Here is a 21,088-nt window from a genome sequence, read left to right on the forward strand (position 1 = left end):
AAAAATAAAACAAATGCATTCAGTAACAATGTATGACTCTTTCACACATAGCTCTTATTCCTTACTGTTTGGACGAGACGAGACGTTTGAATTAATATTTTATTGTTTACTTTAAGAAGTATCTGCTATGTAGGTGATGTTTCAGTGTGCAGCGCGGTGAGTGTGTGAGTGAGTGAGTGAGTGTGGCAGTGAGGTGCGGCCGTGACCTGGCTGGGGATGATCTTGATGAGCGCGATGTAGTAGCGCGTGGTGTGCAGCGCGGTGAGTGTGTGAGTGAGTGAGTGAGTGAGTGTGGCAGTGAGGTGCGGCCGTGACCTGGCTGGGGATGATCTTGATGAGCGCGATGTAGTAGCGCGTGGTGTGCAGCGCGGTGAGTGTGTGAGTGAGTGAGTGAGTGAGTGTGGCAGTGAGGTGCGGCCGTGACCTGGCTGGGGATGATCTTGATGAGCGCGATGTAGTAGCGCGTGGTGTGCAGCGCGGTGAGTGTGTGAGTGAGTGAGTGAGTGAGTGTGGCAGTGAGGTGCGGCCGTGACCTGGCTGGGGATGATCTTGATGAGCGCGATGTAGTAGCGCGTGGTGTGCAGCGCGGTGAGTGTGTGAGTGAGTGAGTGAGTGAGTGAGTGTGGCAGTGAGGTGCGGCCGTGACCTGGCTGGGGATGATCTTGATGAGCGCGATGTAGTAGCGCGTGGTGTGCAGCGCGGTGAGTGTGTGAGTGAGTGAGTGAGTGAGTGAGTGTGGCAGTGAGGTGCGGCCGTGACCTGGCTGGGGATGATCTTGATGAGCGCGATGTAGTAGCGCGTGGTGTGCAGCGCGGTGAGTGTGTGAGTGAGTGAGTGAGTGTGGCAGTGAGGTGCGGCCGTGACCTGGCTGGGGATGATCTTGATGAGCGCGATGTAGTAGCGCGTGGTGTGCAGCGCGGTGAGTGTGTGAGTGAGTGAGTGAGTGAGTGTGGCAGTGAGGTGCGGCCGTGACCTGGCTGGGGATGATCTTGATGAGCGCGATGTAGTAGCGCGTGGTGTGCAGCGCGGTGAGTGTGTGAGTGAGTGAGTGAGTGAGTGTGGCAGTGAGGTGCGGCCGTGACCTGGCTGGGGATGATCTTGATGAGCGCGATGTAGTAGCGCGTGGTGTGCAGCGCGGTGAGTGTGTGAGTGAGTGAGTGAGTGAGTGTGGCAGTGAGGTGCGGCCGTGACCTGGCTGGGGATGATCTTGATGAGCGCGATGTAGTAGCGCGTGGTGTGCAGCGCGGTGAGTGTGTGAGTGAGTGAGTGAGTGAGTGTGGCAGTGAGGTGCGGCCGTGACCTGGCTGGGGATGATCTTGATGAGCGCGATGTAGTAGCGCGTGGTGTGCAGCGCGGTGAGTGTGTGAGTGAGTGAGTGAGTGAGTGTGGCAGTGAGGTGCGGCCGTGACCTGGCTGGGGATGATCTTGATGAGCGCGATGTAGTAGCGCGTGGTGTGCAGCGCGGTGAGTGTGTGAGTGAGTGAGTGAGTGAGTGTGGCAGTGAGGTGCGGCCGTGACCTGGCTGGGGATGATCTTGATGAGCGCGATGTAGTAGCGCGTGGTGTGCAGCGCGGTGAGTGTGTGAGTGAGTGAGTGAGTGAGTGTGGCAGTGAGGTGCAGCCGTGACCTGGCTGGGGATGATCTTGATGAGCGCGATGTAGTAGCGCGTGGTGTGCAGCGCGGTGAGTGTGTGAGTGAGTGAGTGAGTGAGTGTGGCAATGAGGTGCGGCCGTGACCTGGCTGGGGATGATCTTGATGAGCGCGATGTAGTAGCGCGTGGTGTGCAGCGCGGTGAGTGTGTGAGTGAGTGAGTGAGTGAGTGTGGCAGTGAGGTGCGGCCGTGACCTGGCTGGGGATGATCTTGATGAGCGCGATGTAGTAGCACGTGGTGTGCAGCGCGGTGAGTGTGTGAGTGAGTGAGTGAGTGAGTGTGGCAGTGAGGTGCGGCCGTGACCTGGCTGGGGATGATCTTGATGAGCGCGATGTAGTAGCGCGTGGTGTGCAGCGCGGTGAGTGTGTGAGTGAGTGAGTGAGTGAGTGTGGCAGTGAGGTGCGGCCGTGACCTGGCTGGGGATGATCTTGATGAGCGCGATGTAGTAGCGCGTGGTGTGCAGCGCGGTGAGTGTGTGAGTGAGTGAGTGAGTGAGTGTGGCAGTGAGGTGCAGCCGTGACCTGGCTGGGGATGATCTTGATGAGCGCGATGTAGTAGCGCGTGGTGTGCAGCGCGGTGAGTGTGTGAGTGAGTGAGTGAGTGAGTGTGGCAGTGAGGTGCGGCCGTGACCTGGCTGGGGATGATCTTGATGAGCGCGATGTAGTAGCGCGTGGTGTGCAGCGCGGTGAGTGTGTGAGTGAGTGAGTGAGTGAGTGTGGCAGTGAGGTGCGGCCGTGACCTGGCTGGGGATGATCTTGATGAGCGCGATGTAGTAGCGCGTGGTGTGCAGCGCGGTGAGTGTGTGAGTGAGTGAGTGAGTGAGTGTGGCAGTGAGGTGCAGCCGTGACCTGGCTGGGGATGATCTTGATGAGCGCGATGTAGTAGCGCGTGGTGTGCAGCGCGGTGAGTGTGTGAGTGAGTGAGTGAGTGAGTGAGTGTGGCAGTGAGGTGCGGCCGTGACCTGGCTGGGGATGATCTTGATGAGCGCGATGTAGTAGCGCGTGGTGTGCAGCGCGGTGAGTGTGTGAGTGAGTGAGTGAGTGTGGCAGTGAGGTGCGGCCGTGACCTGGCTGGGGATGATCTTGATGAGCGCGATGTAGTAGCGCGTGGTGTGCAGCGCGGTGAGTGTGTGAGTGAGTGAGTGAGTGAGTGTGGCAGTGAGGTGCGGCCGTGACCTGGCTGGGGATGATCTTGATGAGCGCGATGTAGTAGCGCGTGGTGTGCAGCGCGGTGAGTGTGTGAGTGAGTGAGTGAGTGAGTGTGGCAGTGAGGTGCGGCCGTGACCTGGCTGGGGATGATCTTGATGAGCGCGATGTAGTAGCGCGTGGTGTGCAGCGCGGTGAGTGTGTGAGTGAGTGAGTGAGTGAGTGTGGCAGTGAGGTGCGGCCGTGACCTGGCTGGGGATGATCTTGATGAGCGCGATGTAGTAGCGCGTGGTGTGCAGCGCGGTGAGTGTGTGAGTGAGTGAGTGAGTGAGTGTGGCAGTGAGGTGCGGCCGTGACCTGGCTGGGGATGATCTTGATGAGCGCGATGTAGTAGCGCGTGGTGTGCAGCGCGGTGAGTGTGTGAGTGAGTGAGTGAGTGAGTGTGGCAGTGAGGTGCGGCCGTGACCTGGCTGGGGATGATCTTGATGAGCGCGATGTAGTAGCGCGTGGTGTGCAGCGCGGTGAGTGTGTGAGTGAGTGAGTGAGTGAGTGTGGCAGTGAGGTGCAGCCGTGACCTGGCTGGGGATGATCTTGATGAGCGCGATGTAGTAGCGCGTGGTGTGCAGCGCGGTGAGTGTGTGAGTGAGTGAGTGAGTGAGTGTGGCAATGAGGTGCGGCCGTGACCTGGCTGGGGATGATCTTGATGAGCGCGATGTAGTAGCGCGTGGTGTGCAGCGCGGTGAGTGTGTGAGTGAGTGAGTGAGTGAGTGTGGCAGTGAGGTGCGGCCGTGACCTGGCTGGGGATGATCTTGATGAGCGCGATGTAGTAGCACGTGGTGTGCAGCGCGGTGAGTGTGTGAGTGAGTGAGTGAGTGAGTGTGGCAGTGAGGTGCGGCCGTGACCTGGCTGGGGATGATCTTGATGAGCGCGATGTAGTAGCGCGTGGTGTGCAGCGCGGTGAGTGTGTGAGTGAGTGAGTGAGTGAGTGTGGCAGTGAGGTGCGGCCGTGACCTGGCTGGGGATGATCTTGATGAGCGCGATGTAGTAGCGCGTGGTGTGCAGCGCGGTGAGTGTGTGAGTGAGTGAGTGAGTGAGTGTGGCAGTGAGGTGCAGCCGTGACCTGGCTGGGGATGATCTTGATGAGCGCGATGTAGTAGCGCGTGGTGTGCAGCGCGGTGAGTGTGTGAGTGAGTGAGTGAGTGAGTGTGGCAGTGAGGTGCGGCCGTGACCTGGCTGGGGATGATCTTGATGAGCGCGATGTAGTAGCGCGTGGTGTGCAGCGCGGTGAGTGTGTGAGTGAGTGAGTGAGTGAGTGTGGCAGTGAGGTGCAGCCGTGACCTGGCTGGGGATGATCTTGATGAGCGCGATGTAGTAGCGCGTGGTGTGCAGCGCGGTGAGTGTGTGAGTGAGTGAGTGAGTGAGTGTGGCAGTGAGGTGCGGCCGTGACCTGGCTGGGGATGATCTTGATGAGCGCGATGTAGTAGCGCGTGGTGTGCAGCGCGGTGAGTGTGTGAGTGAGTGAGTGAGTGAGTGTGGCAGTGAGGTGCGGCCGTGACCTGGCTGGGGATGATCTTGATGAGCGCGATGTAGTAGCGCGTGGTGTGCAGCGCGGTGAGTGTGTGAGTGAGTGAGTGAGTGAGTGTGGCAGTGAGGTGCGGCCGTGACCTGGCTGGGGATGATCTTGATGAGCGCGATGTAGTAGCGCGTGGTGTGCAGCGCGGTGAGTGTGTGAGTGAGTGAGTGAGTGTGGCAGTGAGGTGCGGCCGTGACCTGGCTGGGGATGATCTTGATGAGCGCGATGTAGTAGCGCGTGGTGTGCAGCGCGGTGAGTGTGTGAGTGAGTGAGTGAGTGTGGCAGTGAGGTGCGGCCGTGACCTGGCTGGGGATGATCTTGATGAGCGCGATGTAGTAGCGCGTGGTGTGCAGCAGCGCGGTGAGTGTGTGAGTGAGTGAGTGAGTGTGGCAGTGAGGTGCGGCCGTGACCTGGCTGGGGATGATCTTGATGAGCGCGATGTAGTAGCGCGTGGTGTGCAGCGCGGTGAGTGTGTGAGTGAGTGAGTGAGTGTGGCAGTGAGGTGCGGCCGTGACCTGGCTGGGGATGATCTTGATGAGCGCGATGTAGTAGCGCGTGGTGTGCAGCGCGGTGAGTGTGTGAGTGAGTGAGTGAGTGTGGCAGTGAGGTGCGGCCGTGACCTGGCTGGGGATGATCTTGATGAGCGCGATGTAGTAGCGCGTGGTGTGCAGCGCGGTGAGTGTGTGAGTGAGTGAGTGAGTGTGGCAGTGAGGTGCGGCCGTGACCTGGCTGGGGATGATCTTGATGAGCGCGATGTAGTAGCGCGTGGTGTGCACCGCGGTGAGTGTGTGAGTGAGTGAGTGAGTGAGTGTGGCAGTGAGGTGCGGCCGTGACCTGGCTGGGGATGATCTTGATGAGCGCGATGTAGTAGCGCGTGGTGTGCAGCGCGGTGAGTGTGTGAGTGAGTGAGTGAGTGAGTGTGGCAGTGAGGTGCGGCCGTGACCTGGCTGGGGATGATCTTGATGAGCGCGATGTAGTAGCGCGTGGTGTGCAGCGCGGTGAGTGTGTGAGTGAGTGAGTGAGTGAGTGTGGCAGTGAGGTGCGGCCGTGACCTGGCTGGGGATGATCTTGATGAGCGCGATGTAGTAGCGCGTGGTGTGCAGCGCGGTGAGTGTGTGAGTGAGTGAGTGAGTGAGTGTGGCAGTGAGGTGCGGCCGTGACCTGGCTGGGGATGATCTTGATGAGCGCGATGTAGTAGCGCGTGGTGTGCAGCGCGGTGAGTGTGTGAGTGAGTGAGTGAGTGAGTGTGGCAGTGAGGTGCGGCCGTGACCTGGCTGGGGATGATCTTGATGAGCGCGATGTAGTAGCGCGTGGTGTGCAGCGCGGTGAGTGTGTGAGTGAGTGAGTGAGTGAGTGTGGCAGTGAGGTGCGGCCGTGACCTGGCTGGGGATGATCTTGATGAGCGCGATGTAGTAGCGCGTGGTGTGCAGCGCGGTGAGTGTGTGAGTGAGTGAGTGAGTGAGTGTGGCAGTGAGGTGCGGCCGTGACCTGGCTGGGGATGATCTTGATGAGCGCGATGTAGTAGCGCGTGGTGTGCAGCGCGGTGAGTGTGTGAGTGAGTGAGTGTGGCAGTGAGGTGCGGCCGTGACCTGGCTGGGGATGATCTTGATGAGCGCGATGTAGTAGCGCGTGGTGTGCAGCGCGGTGAGTGTGTGAGTGAGTGAGTGAGTGAGTGTGGCAGTGAGGTGCGGCCGTGACCTGGCTGGGGATGATCTTGATGAGCGCGATGTAGTAGCGCGTGGTGTGCAGCGCGGTGAGTGTGTGAGTGAGTGAGTGAGTGAGTGTGGCAGTGAGGTGCGGCCGTGACCTGGCTGGGGATGATCTTGATGAGCGCGATGTAGTAGCGCGTGGTGTGCAGCGCGGTGAGTGTGTGAGTGAGTGAGTGAGTGAGTGTGGCAGTGAGGTGCGGCCGTGACCTGGCTGGGGATGATCTTGATGAGCGCGATGTAGTAGCGCGTGGTGTGCAGCGCGGTGAGTGTGTGAGTGAGTGAGTGAGTGAGTGTGGCAGTGAGGTGCGGCCGTGACCTGGCTGGGGATGATCTTGATGAGCGCGATGTAGTAGCGCGTGGTGTGCAGCGCGGTGAGTGTGTGAGTGAGTGAGTGAGTGAGTGTGGCAGTGAGGTGCGGCCGTGACCTGGCTGGGGATGATCTTGATGAGCGCGATGTAGTAGCGCGTGGTGTGCAGCGCGGTGAGGTCTGCCAGCACGCGGCGCGTCTCGTAGTCTGCCTCGTCCGCCTGCTCCCGCGCACTCTCCTCCTGCTCCAGCCGGGCCCACGCCCACAGCTGCAGGACCAGTCTGGGGACACGTGGTATAAATGGTAGAGGTCTATATAACTTGGGATGACGCACACGGAAATTTTAACGACACGTGACAAATAACAGAAGTTAGATGACCCGCTAGACGACCAATGGCACAAATACTACATGGCACATGTGAAGTTTACATGCGAAAAACATTAATAGAAAATCCCAACGAACAGTTGTTGAACAGCGTTTAATAAGATAAGAACACTTCACGTGGTCGGAGGATCGAAAAACTAACAATATTGTAATTTCCAAAAGTAAATACAAAATGCATGGTGATTTTAATATTTTCCTACCTTTCTTCCAATCGTATGGCCAATGGCCGCAGTGCTACGACGAGATGTTTAAAGAAGTACGCGTTGTACCGCTTGGTGGGCGCGCGCTGCAGCTCCACCGCGGCGTGCAGCGCCGGCAGCGCCGCGCCCCCCGCCGCGCCCCCGCCGCGCTCCGGCAGGCAGTACAGCAGCACCGGGCTCGGCGTGCCCAGCAACTGTACCGGACACACGCGTACAGGCCACTCAGCGACCGAACAAACAACAGTAGGGCTACTCCGGTTCTCGAATGCGAAGTTTCGTTTAATCTTCGGCCATAGGTTTTATTCATTTACTAATGAAATTACTTTAAATAACGTTTTATTTTTAATTTCAAATCAAAACTTATTTACTTATCTTCATTTCATTCGGTAACTTCCGTAGGCAAATGGCAAAAAACGGAACCCTTATAGATTCGTCATGTGTGTCTGTCCGTCCGTCCGTATGTCCCAGTCATTTATTTCCGAAACTGTTGGGCCTATATAGTTAAAACTTTGTAAGTTGATGTATTCCAGTAAACGCTATTGGAATTTCGGACGAAACTTCTTTTCGTTGAATTAAAGTAGGCCTCCAGTGCTGGAAGTCGGTACGAAATATACGTAGAGCATATTATATTGAATATAGCTCGCCAACCTGGTTGTCCCACTGCATGTGCGACACGGCCAGCGCCAGCGCCAGGCTGCGCGGCTGCAGCGCCAGCTCCAGCAGCACGGTGTCGAACAGCGCGTGCACCAGCTCGGCCGGCGGCGCGCGCGACACCAGCGACACCGACAGCCCCGCCAGCGACACGCGCACGCCCCACTCCCCCCAGCCGCGCCGCCGCGCCCCCGCCTCCTCCTCGGCCGCCGCGCCCCCCTCCAGCCAGCCCGCCTCCTGCACACAGACGCTACTGACTCCGGCCCCGCCGCTACAGGCGGAGCGCACGCGCAGCATACGTACAGGCTCCTTGTGGTCGTGTATCTTGACGACCCGCGTGGGCCCGTCGGCACACAGCGTGACGTCCAGGCGGCCGGAGCCGGGCCGCAGCGTGTGCCACGACACGGCTTGCTCCGCCGGCACCGGCGACGTCGGAGACCAGCCGGCGCGCCCCGACGCTGGCAGCCCCAGGACGACTCGAGTACCTAAATGCAAAATGAGATTAGTTTCTCCAGAGAGTTTCTTCTTAATCTTTTATGCGTACTCGAATGATTTCGGTCAAAATTTTAATCCTTACTTTTCCTTACTAATCCTTACTAATATTATAAATGTGAAAGTAACTCTGTCTGTCTGTCTGTTACGCTTTCACGCCTAAACCAGTGAACCGATTTTGATGAAATTTGGTACAGACATAGAATAGACCCTGAGAACCAACATAGGCCTTTTTATTGCAAAAAAATAGGGGAGAATGGTAAAAAGGGGGGATGAACGTTCATATGGAAATTTGTCATTTTGAAAGCTCTAACAGTGTAACTTTGTATTTAGACACTTTATGATAAACGAAAGAACATAGGCTACTTTTTATTGCAAAAAAATAGGGGAGTATGGGTAAAAAGGGGGATGAATATTCATATGGAAATTCGTCATTTTAAAAGCTCTAACAGTGTAACTTTGTATTTAGACACTTTATGATAAACGAAAGAACATATGCTACTTTTTATTGCAAAAAATAGGGGAGAATGGGTAAAAAGGGGGATGAATATTCATATGGAAATTCGTCATTTTTAAAGCTGTAGGTAACAGTGAAACTTTGTACACTTTATGATAAACGAAAGAACATAGGCTACTTTTTATTTCAAAACAATTAGGGTGAATGGGTAAAAACGGGGGATGAATGTTGATATACAAATTCTTCATTTTTAAAGCTGTAACAGTGTTCATATGGAAATTCGTCATTTTTAAAGCTGTAGGTAACAGTGAAACTTTGTACAATTTATGATAAACGAAAGAACATAGGCTACTTTTTACTGCAAAAAATAGGGGTGATTGGGTAAAAATAGGGGATGAATGTTCATATGGAAATTCGTCATGTTTAAAGTTGTAGTATTATAATCCTTACTAATATTATAAATGTGAAAGTAACTCTGTCTGTCTGTCTGTTACGCTTTCACGCCTAAACCAGTGAACCGATTTTGATGAAATTTGGTACAGACATAGAATAGACCCTGAGAACCAACATAGGCCTTTTTATTGCAAAAAATAGGGAGAATGGTAAAAAGGGGGGATGAACGTTCATATGGAAATTTGTCATTTTGAAAGCTCTAACAGTGTAACTTTGTATTTAGACACTTTATGATAAACGAAAGAACATAGGCTACTTTTTATTGCAAAAAAATAGGGGAGTATGGGTAAAAAGGGGGATGAATATTCATATGGAAATTCGTCATTTTAAAAGCTCTAACAGTGTAACTTTGTATTTAGACACTTTATGATAAACGAAAGAACATATGCTACTTTTTATTGCAAAAAATAGGGGAGAATGGGTAAAAAGGGGGATGAATATTCATATGGAAATTCGTCATTTTAAAAGCTCTAACAGTGTAACTTTGTATTTAGACACTTTATGATAAACGAAAGAACATATGCTACTTTTTATTGCAAAAAATAGGGGAGAATGGGTAAAAAGGGGGATGAATATTCATATGGAAATTCGTCATTTTTAAAGCTGTAGGTAACAGTGAAACTTTGTACACTTTATGATAAACGAAAGAACATAGGCTACTTTTTATTTCAAAACAATTAGGGTGAATGGGTAAAAACGGGGATGAATGTTGATATACAAATTCTTCATTTTTAAAGCTGTAACAGTGTTCATATGGAAATTCGTAATTTTTAAAGCTGTAGGTAACAGTGAAACTTTGTACAATTTATGATAAACGAAAGAACATAGGCTACTTTTTACTGCAAAAAATAGGGGTGATTGGGTAAAAATAGGGGATGAATGTTCATATGGAAATTCGTCATGTTTAAAGTTGTAGTATTATAAAATGATGAATCGGCGGTCGTGGTCTCTATGGAATACATATCTTTAAAAATGCTAACAGTAACATATTCTCAAGTAATTCAGATTTTACATGACATACGGCAGCATTTTGAACACCAACCACTAACACAACCACGCTGACGAGGTCGCGGGTAAAAGCTAGTGTAATAAATAATAAAGCGCAAAATACAAGTAGTACGCACCGGGTGTGAGCGCCATAAGTGAGAGTCCATCAGGCTGCACGCACAGGTTGGCGTGTGCGCAGGCCATGCGGCCGGGCGCCAGCAGGCGCCAGGCCTGCGTGGAGCCGCGCCGCGGGTCCGCGCGCCGCAGCACCAGCGCCGACGCCCGGCCCGGCCGCGGCGCCGCGTCCTCGATGTCCAGCACCTGCAACACGCACGCTGCACCACTGCACCACGCGCCGCTACACCCACTCACGCAGGCCGGCCATACTGACCATGGCGTGCGGCGACAGCGGCGCCTCGTCCGACAGCAAGGCGTCCGTCGGCTGCGGCGGGGAGCTGCCCTCGTGGATCAGCTGGTCGTTGGGGCCACGCCGCCATAATTGAGTCCTGCGATACATCATTATTATAATTTACATACATCAGTAAGTAAAAAGGTCAAACACTAACGCTATTTTTGCTTTGTATGAAGTTCATAATATCGAGTGTCATAAGTGCCTACCTGTCCCCGTACCGCTTCCTGGCCAGCACGACGCGCGTGCTCCCCAGCGGCACCTCCAGCACGAGCACGCTGTCGTCGGCCGCCTGCTTGCCGCCCTCGCCGCTGTAACCGACCGCTGTAGCAGTACGTGCACGCAGCCCGCGGGCTACGGACAGGTACCAGGATACGTACGTGTGCTGCGTGGCGCTGAAGGCCACATAGATGAAGTTCTGGTACAGCAGCTGGTGGTGCGCGGGCAGCGTGTCCAGCGGCAGCTGCGTGCGCGGGCCGCCGGGCGCCCGCAGCGCCAGCGCCCGCGCCGCCTCCGGCTCCGGCAGCGCCCAGCGCGCGCTGCCGTGGGCGCCCACCACGCACTCCTCGCCGCACCCCACCTGCACACTCACTGCTCACTACTGCTCGCCCACCGGGGCCCCTTCCTACACTGGACGGGGTACTTACCTGGTGGAACATGATGGACACGGGGGAGTAGTTGTCGATGCGCAGCGGTGGGGGCGCGCACTCGGCGTCCGTCAGCACCACGAACATGGTGGCACCCTGAGATACCACCTCCACGCGCACGAATTGGTACCCACCGCCCGGCTCCCTGACGCAACAAATATATTTAGTGGTAGATCATCATAATTATAAGATGATATTTCTTAGACATTAGTTTTAAATACTGGACATAAAAATGTGTTTCACTGTTTTGAGATAATCTACGAAAGCTAGAAACGAACATAGTAATATGATTTAGTATTACCTGCAGGCGATGTGCAGCGTCCTGGTGGCGTCGACCCGGAAGCCGCCCGACCACTGCGTGAGCGGCGCGCCGCCCGGCGCCGGGGCCAGCACGCGCACGCACAGCAACTGCTCGCGCTCCCAGCGCGCCCAGTGCCACGGCAGGTAGCAGCCCGCCACCGCCGACACGTGCGTGGCCATGGCGCCCGGGTCGTTCTGCACACACGCATACTTACAACACCTGTACCCGGCAGGTGGCGCGGCGCGCGCGGACACTCACCAGGGTGGTGGCGCAGCACTTCTGCGCGAACTGCAGGTGGTGCGAGGTGTTGTTGTGCAGCTGGTAGCGCGGCGTGAACGTGGCGATGTTGGTGTGGCGGTAGCGGCCGCGGCCCGCGCGCACGCGCACGCCCACTGCGAACACGCGCTCGCCCGTCCCACCCTCGCCCTCGCCGCGCACCTCCAATTTCTTCACGCCCACGCCCACGCCCAACCCAAATGGAGAGCACCACTGAAGAAACCATATTATTTAATTAGATCATGAATTTAGTACCAAAATAATGCTGAAATATTTGATTACCTCTGGCGTGCCGGGCAGACCTCGTCCGATTCTGGCAGAGATTGTAGGGCCCCCGTCGGCCTCTGCGAAGGAGAACAGCAGCGGCTGCACCATGCGAGCCAGCTCGTGCTCGTCGTACTGTCCGGCGGCCTCAGTGGCGCCCCCCTCTGCTCGGAACACCAGCGGCAGCCCCGTGTGGTTGACCAGCCAGTAGGCCGCCGATATCGACACCTGCGACACACTGACAATGACATCCGCGAACACTCGCGCTTTCGCGATACGTCTGACCACAGAATTTACCGTAGCCCGAATTATTTCCACGAACGCAAATGCCTTTCGCGGCGCTGCCGGTAAATTGCCAAACGTCAAAGTCGGTTTTGTCGCAAAGTTCGTGTGGATGGCTACACTTCGCGCGCTTTAGTTGACTGCGAGAAACCGAATGGTTTGGAAGTGTTACATTGTTAAAAATTCGGTAAAACGATATTTTGAAACCTGGGAAACGGCGTTTGAACGTGATTTTAATTTTTCCCGGAAATCTCGCGAGAACGGGGCTTACTTTAAAATTCCGAAGCTCTTTATCTTCTAAACGACTTAACCTATTGATTAAAATTCAGTACCTACCAGGATGGTTGAGCCCGGGTAAGGATATAAGATAGTTTTATCGCTAAAATCCCATGGAAACGGAAACTGTACGGGTATAACCCCTTAAGATTGTTTATTTTTAACTCTGCGGAAATAAATTAAATTCACAATAAACAGAAATTTGGAAGTGAATCGATTTTGATGGTGTTTGCTACAGCCGTAGAATATAACCTTGAAAATACAACGCAGACCAAGTCGCAGACAAAAGCTAGTATTAGATATTTATCAACTACTTCATTTGAGATAACTGCGATTTTTTTTGTAGCCAAGAACTTTGTCCTGGACACAACCTTTATCGTGAAGACGCGAACGGTGAATCTTCGCAGTGAAATGTAGCCGTAGCATCAAGGTTAGAAGAAACTTTTACTTTTCCATTCCTTTATTTCATCCTGGTGGCGTCGACACACTGCAAGATAAACCGTCCATAGCTTTGCGTACCTTGATGCCATCAGTTTTCTTGACGGTGACCCTGGCGTTGAGGTAGAGCCTCCTGGCGCGCGAGTCCCGCAGCTTGAGGCGCGCGCTGAAGGACCCCCCGCCGGCGCCCCCCACCGCCGCGCCGCTGCCGCCCGCGCCCATCACTATCAGCGCCGTCGACCAGCCGAAGCCCTCCAGCTTCACGCTCAACTCCACTCCTTCTTCTACGTTAACCTACACAGATACACATATCATGTTTATACATATTTGTGTCAGTTCACTTAAAAATATACACCTTTACTAGGGTCCGACAGGTATCTTTAGCAACATAGAGCATAGACTATCATTCGTCTATAATATTTAACACGTTTATTGTCGAACCTCGTGGAAAGGCATGGTGTCTCCTGGAGGTATGTTGCCGGATGCGTTGACAGTGGTGGTGCCCTGCACGGCAGGACAGGCTCGGTATTGCAGCTCCAGCGGCAGCAGGTTCTCCAGTCGCAGCGCCGGCACTAAGGTCAACGTGTGCCCAGCAATGGGCGTGCCTCTATCCGGAGGGAATCGCTCGCGGACTATGACGCAACAGAATCTGTAACATAGGTAAACAAGGTAATTAATCGTAAGCGTCGTCGGAACTAGTCTCGAAGAGCAGTTAAGCAAGTCGGTGGTGGTCAGACCTGTAGACGTGGTCGGGCGGGGCGCGGCACTCGTAGTGCAGCAGGGCGCGGTCCCCGGGCGCGGTGCGCCAGTCGATGGGCGCGGGCGCGGGCGCGGGCGGCGCGGCCTGCGCGCGCAGCAGCGGCCGCGTCCACAGCGCCGCGGGCACGGCCGACAGCGGCGCCGCCCACGTGGCGCCCGCGCACACCTGCGCCGACCGCACGCTGCCGCCGCTCCACGCCGCTGCCGGGGGGACAATGTCAGCGACACGCGACGGGACAATACGACAATTCAGAAAACTTTCTACAACGTTACGCAACGTTCAAATAATTAATGCTAATGCAATGAATTTTACTCTATACTTATCTAATTTACATATACTTACGTTACTACAGTATTATCTAATTTTATTCTTTTTTTAAGTATATTAATGTCGTGCGAGATGGAGTACGTCGTGAGTGCGAGCAGTGCAGTAGTACGGTAGAGTGGAGCGAGTACCGCAGTTGACAAATATAGGGTGCAGCGGGAGCGGCGCGCGGCGGGGCGCGGCGCAGGCGTTGCGCGCGCCCAGTCGTGCGCACGTGCCTCGCAGCGCCGCCAGCGCACGCGCCATCGCGAACACGCGCTCTGCGCACGCCAGCCACGTCACCGCTATCCTTGTCAAGTGCGACCCACTACTACGGGGGGCTTCATAGCCAGTATCGACTGAACAAAACTCGCCACAAACATTTCGTTTAAGCCCGCTACAGTATAGCAGTCATAGGTTCAATATAAAACTGCGTGCCGGTCTCACCTGCGGAAGGCGCGTGGTCCACCCTGACCTCCACGGGGTGCGGCAGCTTGTTGACGAGCTGCAGCGCCGACCGCACCGTCACTAGCTTCCGAGCTGACCCTTCCAGAGATACTTCAAACACTATGCGAGCCTCTGCGCCGGATTTCTACAATACATACGAAAATAATGAAATATTTGGCCTTCGACACAATGAATGAGACTTGATACGAATTTTATTTTATTTTATTTTCTTCGGAAAACTTACAGCTAGGATACAAATAGTTGAGAAATATTGAAAGAAGGCCAATTACAAGTTTCCACAGGTAGAATTATAGTAGAACAAGAAACAGTAGACAGATAAGAAAAAAAGAAAAAAGTAAAGGCGCTCAGAGCAAGTACATTGTAGCATTGGACAACATTTCAATGGTTTTCAAAAAATCTCGTACACATAATTTTTTTCAGTTTAGAGACACTGGTGAAAAATAGGTCCAGATCATCAACGCTTTCACACAATGCGTTGAAAGTTCTGCTAGCCCTTATCATGTAAGAGTTTTTACGATAGATACATCGCACTGAGGGAACATTTAGAGGTCGATGATTCATCAGAGTATGAGATGGGACTCGCAGCCCAATCTTGCTCACTAGCTCAGAACAGTCAGCTGTACCATCAAATAACTTAAACAAAAGTGACATGTCAGCAATTTTTCTCCGCTCATTTAGAGGAAGAATGTGAAACTTCCTACAGCGACTATGATAGTTAGGTAGGTAGGTTTTAGATCTAAACTGAATGTACCTCAAAAACTTCTTTTGAATACTTTCGATGCGATTAATGTAGCAGTTGTAGATAGGGTTCCACACCGGTGAACAGTATTCGAGATGACTACGCACAAAAGCACAATATAGTATCTTGACTGACTTACTGTGTGCGTTAGGTTCCTGAAGAAGACGCCGACTCTGTCGACACAGACCGGGTCCGGCGGCGACCAGCCGTCGAGGCGCAGCGCGAGCTGGTTGAGCGCGGCGTTCTGTCCGGCCGCGGCGCCGCCGGCCCGGCCCCGGCGCCGGCCGCGCCGCTGTCCGAACGAGAACGGCTCCGTGTCGCCCGCGCGCACCATCATCCACGAGTCGTCCGGCTCCGACCAACTGGTCTGCTCGCGTAACCTGCACACCATACGAACCATCGTGGCTAGTCGGAGCACGCGCCAACTACAAGGAGCAGTTGGCGTATACTGCAGGACCGAGCTAGTACTCACTCATCGGAAGTGGTGACGAGCGTGGTGAACAAGAGTCGGTGGCCGGTGTGGTTGCGCAGCGCGTAGGGCACGAAGGGCGAGCGGCGCCGGTGGCCGGACGGGCTGCCCTTGGGGGACTGCTCCTGTGTTGCGGATGACTACGTAAACAAAACACACCCTTCAATACATAGCTAGCCCTGGGTGCGGATGAGGATGTGCCATGCTTGCATGCCTGTCTACACGCTGCTGGGCGAGATCGGATTTATTATGAACGATGTGATTACGCACCTGCGGCGCGTAGTAATCCGCGGTCCAGTTGGCGCGCACCAGCTCGGCCAGCTCGATGAGTGAGGAGGTGACGTTGGTGTTGAGCACCTCGGTGGAAGCCACCTCCATCTGCACGCGTCCCAGCGACAGCTCGCTCGTCAGGGTGTACTCCCACGATGTCTCGAATCTGAACAATGCGATGTTTAGAATTTTGCGACAAATAGCACGTCGTTACATCACTAGCCAACAAAGGGGCCGACCTCCAGGGTTCGACGACGGGCTCCCAGCCGGACAGCGTGCGGTTGTAGTAGTCCACCGTGAGCAGCGCGCCCAGCCGGCCCCCGCCCGCGCCCGCCCCCCGCGCCACTACTGCGCCCCCCGGCCCCGCGGGGGTCGACACCAACATCGGGTCCTCGAACGACTCCTCTATTTTACGCAAATCCTGGATCCATGATAGATTAGCTCAGTAAAAAAAACATCATATATTGGTGATATACGACAGAAACAAGTCAGTTACGTTATTTGAAACAAAGCACAGTGTAGGTATACCTGCTCCACCTGCAGCTCGGTGAGCGAGATCTCAAGTAGAGGCACGTCGGAGTCCAGGCAGTCGTCGATCACGCACAGCGTAATGCAGTCTGCTGACACCTGTAACATGTCACGATATAATATTTTGTACTGCCGAGCAAACTCATATATTGAAGAAAGATATTAAAAGCCCCCTTTTTAAGGTTCCGTAGCCAAATGGCAAAAAACGGAACCCTTATAGATTCGTCATGTCTGTCTGTCTGTCTGTCCGTCCGTCCGTCCGTATGTCACAGCTATTTATTTCCAAAACTGTTGGGCCTACATAGTTAAAACTTTGTAGGTTGATGTATTTTAGTAACCGCTATTTGAATTTAGAATAAAAATTTATTAAATTTCAAGATTAAAGGGGGGATTATTAAATTTCATACATGGAAATGATTCAAAAAAAATTTTTTTTCAGTAACATATCCGTGATGGGTGTCTATGGATAGGTCTTTAAAAAAGACATTAAGGTTCCTAAAACCATTTTCGTCAAAATCAACCGTTTGAAAGTTAGACGCTTCCAAAGTGGAAATATGAGTGTCCCCCCCCCCTCTAACTTTTAAAATAAGAGAGTAAGAAAACTAAAAAAAAAAATTATGCTGTAGATTTCAATAGAAACTAACAACGAAAATTGGTTTGAACCAGATATCATTACTAGTTTTTAAGAAATAAAACATTTTCAAAAACCGTAAATATAACTTTGTCGTTCATACAAACACTATGTAAAACAAAGTTATTTTTTAACTTTTATATTATGTCATCTACTTGCTGTTACGGAACCCTTCATGGGCGAGTCCGACTCGCACTTGGCCGGTTTTTTTTATTATGATATGATAGAGCGTGGTATACTGGTATCCTTACCTTTTAGGACAAAATCAATAGGTCTGTTGTAAACATGTGAAGAGAAGAAGTAACATGAATAAGAAATAGTAAGAGACAAGTATGCAACCTGCACAGCTTTGAGCGGCCATATGGAGGTGGTGGGCTTGGGCTGCGGCGGGGGCGCGGGCGGGGGCGGGGCGCGCAGCCAGCGCGGCCGGCACATCCACCCCCCTGCGCCCGCGGCACCCCCCGCGCCGGCCCCCGCGGCCGGGGAGCGCGCGCCTGTGCCGCTGGTGGCGGCACGCATGTGCACGATGTTTGCTGGCTCGTCTGCGTCTTCCTCGGATACCAACAGTTTGCCTGTAACGTAATGTTTAAAAAAAAATATTTTTACTACTTGAACGTTTGGTCAGAATATTCGAACGGGCTAAATGGTGGCAGTAGTTATAAATACAACATCGTACTACTGTGTATAGTCGGCAGTTCGGAACTCACCAGACAGCGCAGCCCTGGCCTGCACCGGCAGAGACTGCAACATGGCCGCGAACATCCGCATGTCGTGGTACGACAGCCGCAGGTTCAGCGTACTCATTGCCACCTGGAACATGACACGTGGGGTGAGGGAGGAAGGAGAGGGCTCCTGCAGCCACTAGTATATAGTAAGCTGTGTTTACGTGTAGCACGCGTTGCGCGTCGATAGAGACGTGCACGGCGGCGGGGTCGACGATGGACAGCGCGGTCTCCTCCTCTAGCCCCAGCACGCACGAGAACACCTCCAGCTCGTTCAGCTCGCACGACACCGGCTTCTGCGCGTCCGCACACCGGTACGTAATCACCGTCGTACTCTGCAGCAAACAATGCAATCTAAAAAACCCTTCTTCTCGATCCTGGATTTCTTCCCTCCATCTACCACCTTCTGCGCGCTTCTCGTGTCGCTTCTGTACATACCCGAAGTATGACCGCGTTAGTGTCCCAGACGGACGGGTCTTCCACCAACACCAGTTGAGAGTCCGTTACATTAAGCTTCAATTCCATAAGTGGCTCCTCCTGCGCCTGCGCAGGATGTGGACTGGCAGCATTGCGGATTGCGCAGAGCGCTTCCTCGCTGTCATCAAACACAACCATTAAAAAGTAACCTTTTCTATAATCGTCAAATAGGCTTTTCAAAACAAATAATGTGAGTACTAACAGATGAGCCTGGTCAGGGTCGGCAGGGGGTGGCGGGGGCTGCATAATGAACTGGTTGGCGCACTCCCACCAGTCTAGCACCGCCATCAGGCGCATGTTGTTCACCAGGATCGTGTACGCCGAGGAGTCGCGTCGCTTTCTGCGAACGAGAAACATGGTACGTCAACTAGACTCAGCGGGCGATGTGGGGGCGGGGGAGGGGGGGGGGAGAGGGGCGCTCATTACCTGGCGTGCACCTCGGCCTGCACGCTGTGTCGCTGCTCCGCCATGGGCTGCACGATGTGGCTGAACACGTTGCCGCGCCGGTTGGCCGGCTCCTTCGCGAACCGAGTGTCGCTCACTAGGATCTCCTGCACACAGTGTACCCAGAATGTCACATTCGTTCATTTAAAACATATTGAATATTTAATTGAATTTATGAAGTAAACCTGTGAAACGAGGTCTATGTCTTGGCTGAGGTCTGAGTATGTTTCCACCACCAGCCTGGACTTGATGAAGTTGATGCAAGCCAGGGAAGACACTCCGTGCTCAGGCTCCAGCTTTACCGTCACGTCGTGTAAGTCCAGTTTCAAAGAGCTCGTGGTCCACACCTAGGCAGCACAGAAAATATTAGGTACATTTTTGTTGGCAATATACTGGATAGTGGGTGTTAGGCTCACGTCGTGGTGCTGCGGCTCGGGCTGGTGGTGCGGCAGGTCCCGCGGCAGCAGGTCGTCCACGGCCTCCGCCAGGTTGTGCGCCAGCACGCCGCGCACCAGCCGGTACTGCGCCGGGTCCAGCGCCAGCTGCAGCGTGCTCAGCGAGCCCTGCACCGACATGTCCGGCACTGCGGGGCGGGCGGGGGGAGCGTCAGTACAGCGGGGCACACCGCGGGACACTGGCTCGGAGCGAGACCTACCGGTGTGCGCGGCGTCCATGTTGTACTCGATGTGCAGGCGCAGGTCGGCGGGCGCGTGCAGCAGCGGGGCGCCGCGCCGGCGCACGCGCAGGCCGCGGCCGCCGCGCGCGCACCACAGCGCCACGCCCGCCAGGCGCACGCTGCGCACGTCCAGCAGGGGCCGGCGGCCCTCGGCCGGCGCGCTCAGCGTGCCCTCGTCGCCCGCGTACTTGAAGCAGTTGTCCAGGGTGAGCTGGTCGAGGTGCGCTGCCAGAGCGTTGCGCGCGCGCCCCGACACCGGCAGCACTATGACGGGTGCCGTACACCGCACGTTGAGTTTCATGCGAGCTGGGCGGGCACCGTCTGTGCCAGATCCGCCAGATACTACTGAAACCTAAAATGAAAAAAATGTCGTTGAGTTTCTATCATTTGCTCCCCATTCAATGACGATAAGCAGATGTGTAAATACTTGAATAGTTACCGACACTATTAGAAATACCTTCTTAATGTTATGAATAATCAATAGAAAAGCTTTCTCCAGTTTCTACGGTTTATTTATACATTACAATAATAACTCACTTTGAGTCTAGCTTGCATAATAACTTTCCGTAGCAGACTGAAGTCCCGTGCGAAAGCCTGCAGCTCTTGCACGAAGCGCTTGGTGTGCACGTACGTCACGGGACCCATCTCTATGCTCAGACTGGTCTCGTAACCCGCGGCGGCCGCCTCGGCAGAGCTCAACCTGTACAAGTCAAGAAATACATTGTACACAGCATCGGGATCGAAGACTGCGAGTATAGAGGAAGTGTTGCAGTTACCGCTGGTATTGGAAGGTGAGTGCGTGGTCAGCGTTCGTGCGGAAGCGGTCGCGCCAGAGCGCCGAGTGCGGCGTGAGGTCGGTGAGCGCCAGCGCGCCCAGGCGGCCCGTCAGGCGCCGCGTGTGCGCGCGCGCGTCGGCGCGGCACACGGCGCGCGCGCGCGACACCAGCGCGCGGCACGCCTCGCCGCGCCCCGCCAGCAGCACCACGCTGAGCGAGCGCACCCACAGCTCCGTCTGCGAGCACGCGCCGCCCGCGCCGCCCGCCTCCGCCTCTGCACAGCGCACACGGTTAGCGCCGCCCCGCGCGTCCCCCGCCCCCCTCCCTGCCCCGCCGGCTCCCATACGTACCGGTGCTCTGCGGCTCGGGCCCGTGCTCGCCGTCAGTCACGTCGTCGCCGGCGATGCCGAAGAAGTCCAGCACCGCCACCCAGCTGTCGATACTTACCACCAGGTTGAGGCAGTTAAAGTCCACTTTGGTTAGTTTTGATATCTAGTAACATCAAACATAACTTTAACAACACTAGACCTATGAGATCAATAAATGTATTTACGTACATTAATATTTCTCATTAATTATCTCCCTGTTAACGTGTAATATTCTGGCGCACCTTGTCGTATTTATCAGCAAACTGAGGATGGTGCGGGTCACGCGTGTGTACAGACAGCCACACGAGGTTGTCCGAGGGGTCTGTGGACTCCGCGGGGTCGGCTGCATCGATGGGGTCCGCGGGGTCGGAGTGATCCGCGGGGTCGGCAGTGGGGCGCGACGCTGCGGGCGCGGGCGGGGGCGCGCCGCACTCGGGGGAGCACGGCGGCGTGGGCGCACACTTACTGTCACGCTTGTTGCGGCGCTCCTTGCTCTACACTCACAAAATATAAACATCGCGAATTGGCTCACAATCACTAGCACATTTAGGTGT

The 21,088-nt window shown here is 54.4% G+C and overlaps 1 protein-coding gene and 1 long non-coding RNA gene across 4 annotated transcripts in view; one reads left to right on the top strand and one right to left on the bottom strand.

Annotated features, from left to right (window-relative positions):
- Positions 1 to 21,088, bottom strand: part of LOC118266791 (intermembrane lipid transfer protein Vps13D) — a 43,889-nt gene that overhangs the window by 5,586 nt on the left and 17,215 nt on the right. The window contains 33 exon segments of the mRNA XM_050703031.1: positions 6,504 to 6,666; positions 6,971 to 7,164; positions 7,619 to 7,858; positions 7,925 to 8,106; positions 10,148 to 10,331; positions 10,402 to 10,516; positions 10,629 to 10,999; positions 11,067 to 11,211; positions 11,368 to 11,561; positions 11,626 to 11,856; positions 11,926 to 12,135; positions 12,985 to 13,197; positions 13,345 to 13,552; positions 13,641 to 13,863; positions 14,414 to 14,558; positions 15,313 to 15,553; positions 15,646 to 15,782; positions 15,913 to 16,078; positions 16,152 to 16,333; positions 16,441 to 16,539; positions 17,411 to 17,643; positions 17,779 to 17,881; positions 17,958 to 18,128; positions 18,232 to 18,388; positions 18,473 to 18,610; positions 18,697 to 18,821; positions 18,900 to 19,061; positions 19,131 to 19,297; positions 19,370 to 19,742; positions 19,928 to 20,090; positions 20,167 to 20,440; positions 20,517 to 20,658; positions 20,777 to 21,028. Coding sequence (XP_050558988.1) covers positions 6,504 to 6,666; positions 6,971 to 7,164; positions 7,619 to 7,858; positions 7,925 to 8,106; positions 10,148 to 10,331; positions 10,402 to 10,516; positions 10,629 to 10,999; positions 11,067 to 11,211; positions 11,368 to 11,561; positions 11,626 to 11,856; positions 11,926 to 12,135; positions 12,985 to 13,197; positions 13,345 to 13,552; positions 13,641 to 13,863; positions 14,414 to 14,558; positions 15,313 to 15,553; positions 15,646 to 15,782; positions 15,913 to 16,078; positions 16,152 to 16,333; positions 16,441 to 16,539; positions 17,411 to 17,643; positions 17,779 to 17,881; positions 17,958 to 18,128; positions 18,232 to 18,388; positions 18,473 to 18,610; positions 18,697 to 18,821; positions 18,900 to 19,061; positions 19,131 to 19,297; positions 19,370 to 19,742; positions 19,928 to 20,090; positions 20,167 to 20,440; positions 20,517 to 20,658; positions 20,777 to 21,028 — 6,303 coding nt within the window.
- On the top strand, positions 453 to 5,330 carry LOC126912173 (uncharacterized). 3 transcript variants are annotated; one of them, XR_007706803.1, is made up of 5 exons: positions 453 to 520; positions 1,724 to 1,832; positions 1,942 to 2,159; positions 3,686 to 3,903; positions 5,191 to 5,330. It is a non-coding gene; the product is annotated as an uncharacterized LOC126912173 (long non-coding RNA). The 3 variants fall into 3 exon arrangements; XR_007706801.1 differs by lacking the exons at positions 453 to 520; positions 1,724 to 1,832 and adding an exon at positions 1,469 to 1,614; XR_007706802.1 differs by lacking the exon at positions 453 to 520 and having other exon boundaries at positions 1,691 to 1,832.

Source organism: Spodoptera frugiperda, chromosome 23, assembly GCF_023101765.2.
Source record: "Spodoptera frugiperda isolate SF20-4 chromosome 23, AGI-APGP_CSIRO_Sfru_2.0, whole genome shotgun sequence".
Taxonomy (NCBI): Eukaryota; Metazoa; Arthropoda; class Insecta; order Lepidoptera; family Noctuidae; genus Spodoptera; species Spodoptera frugiperda.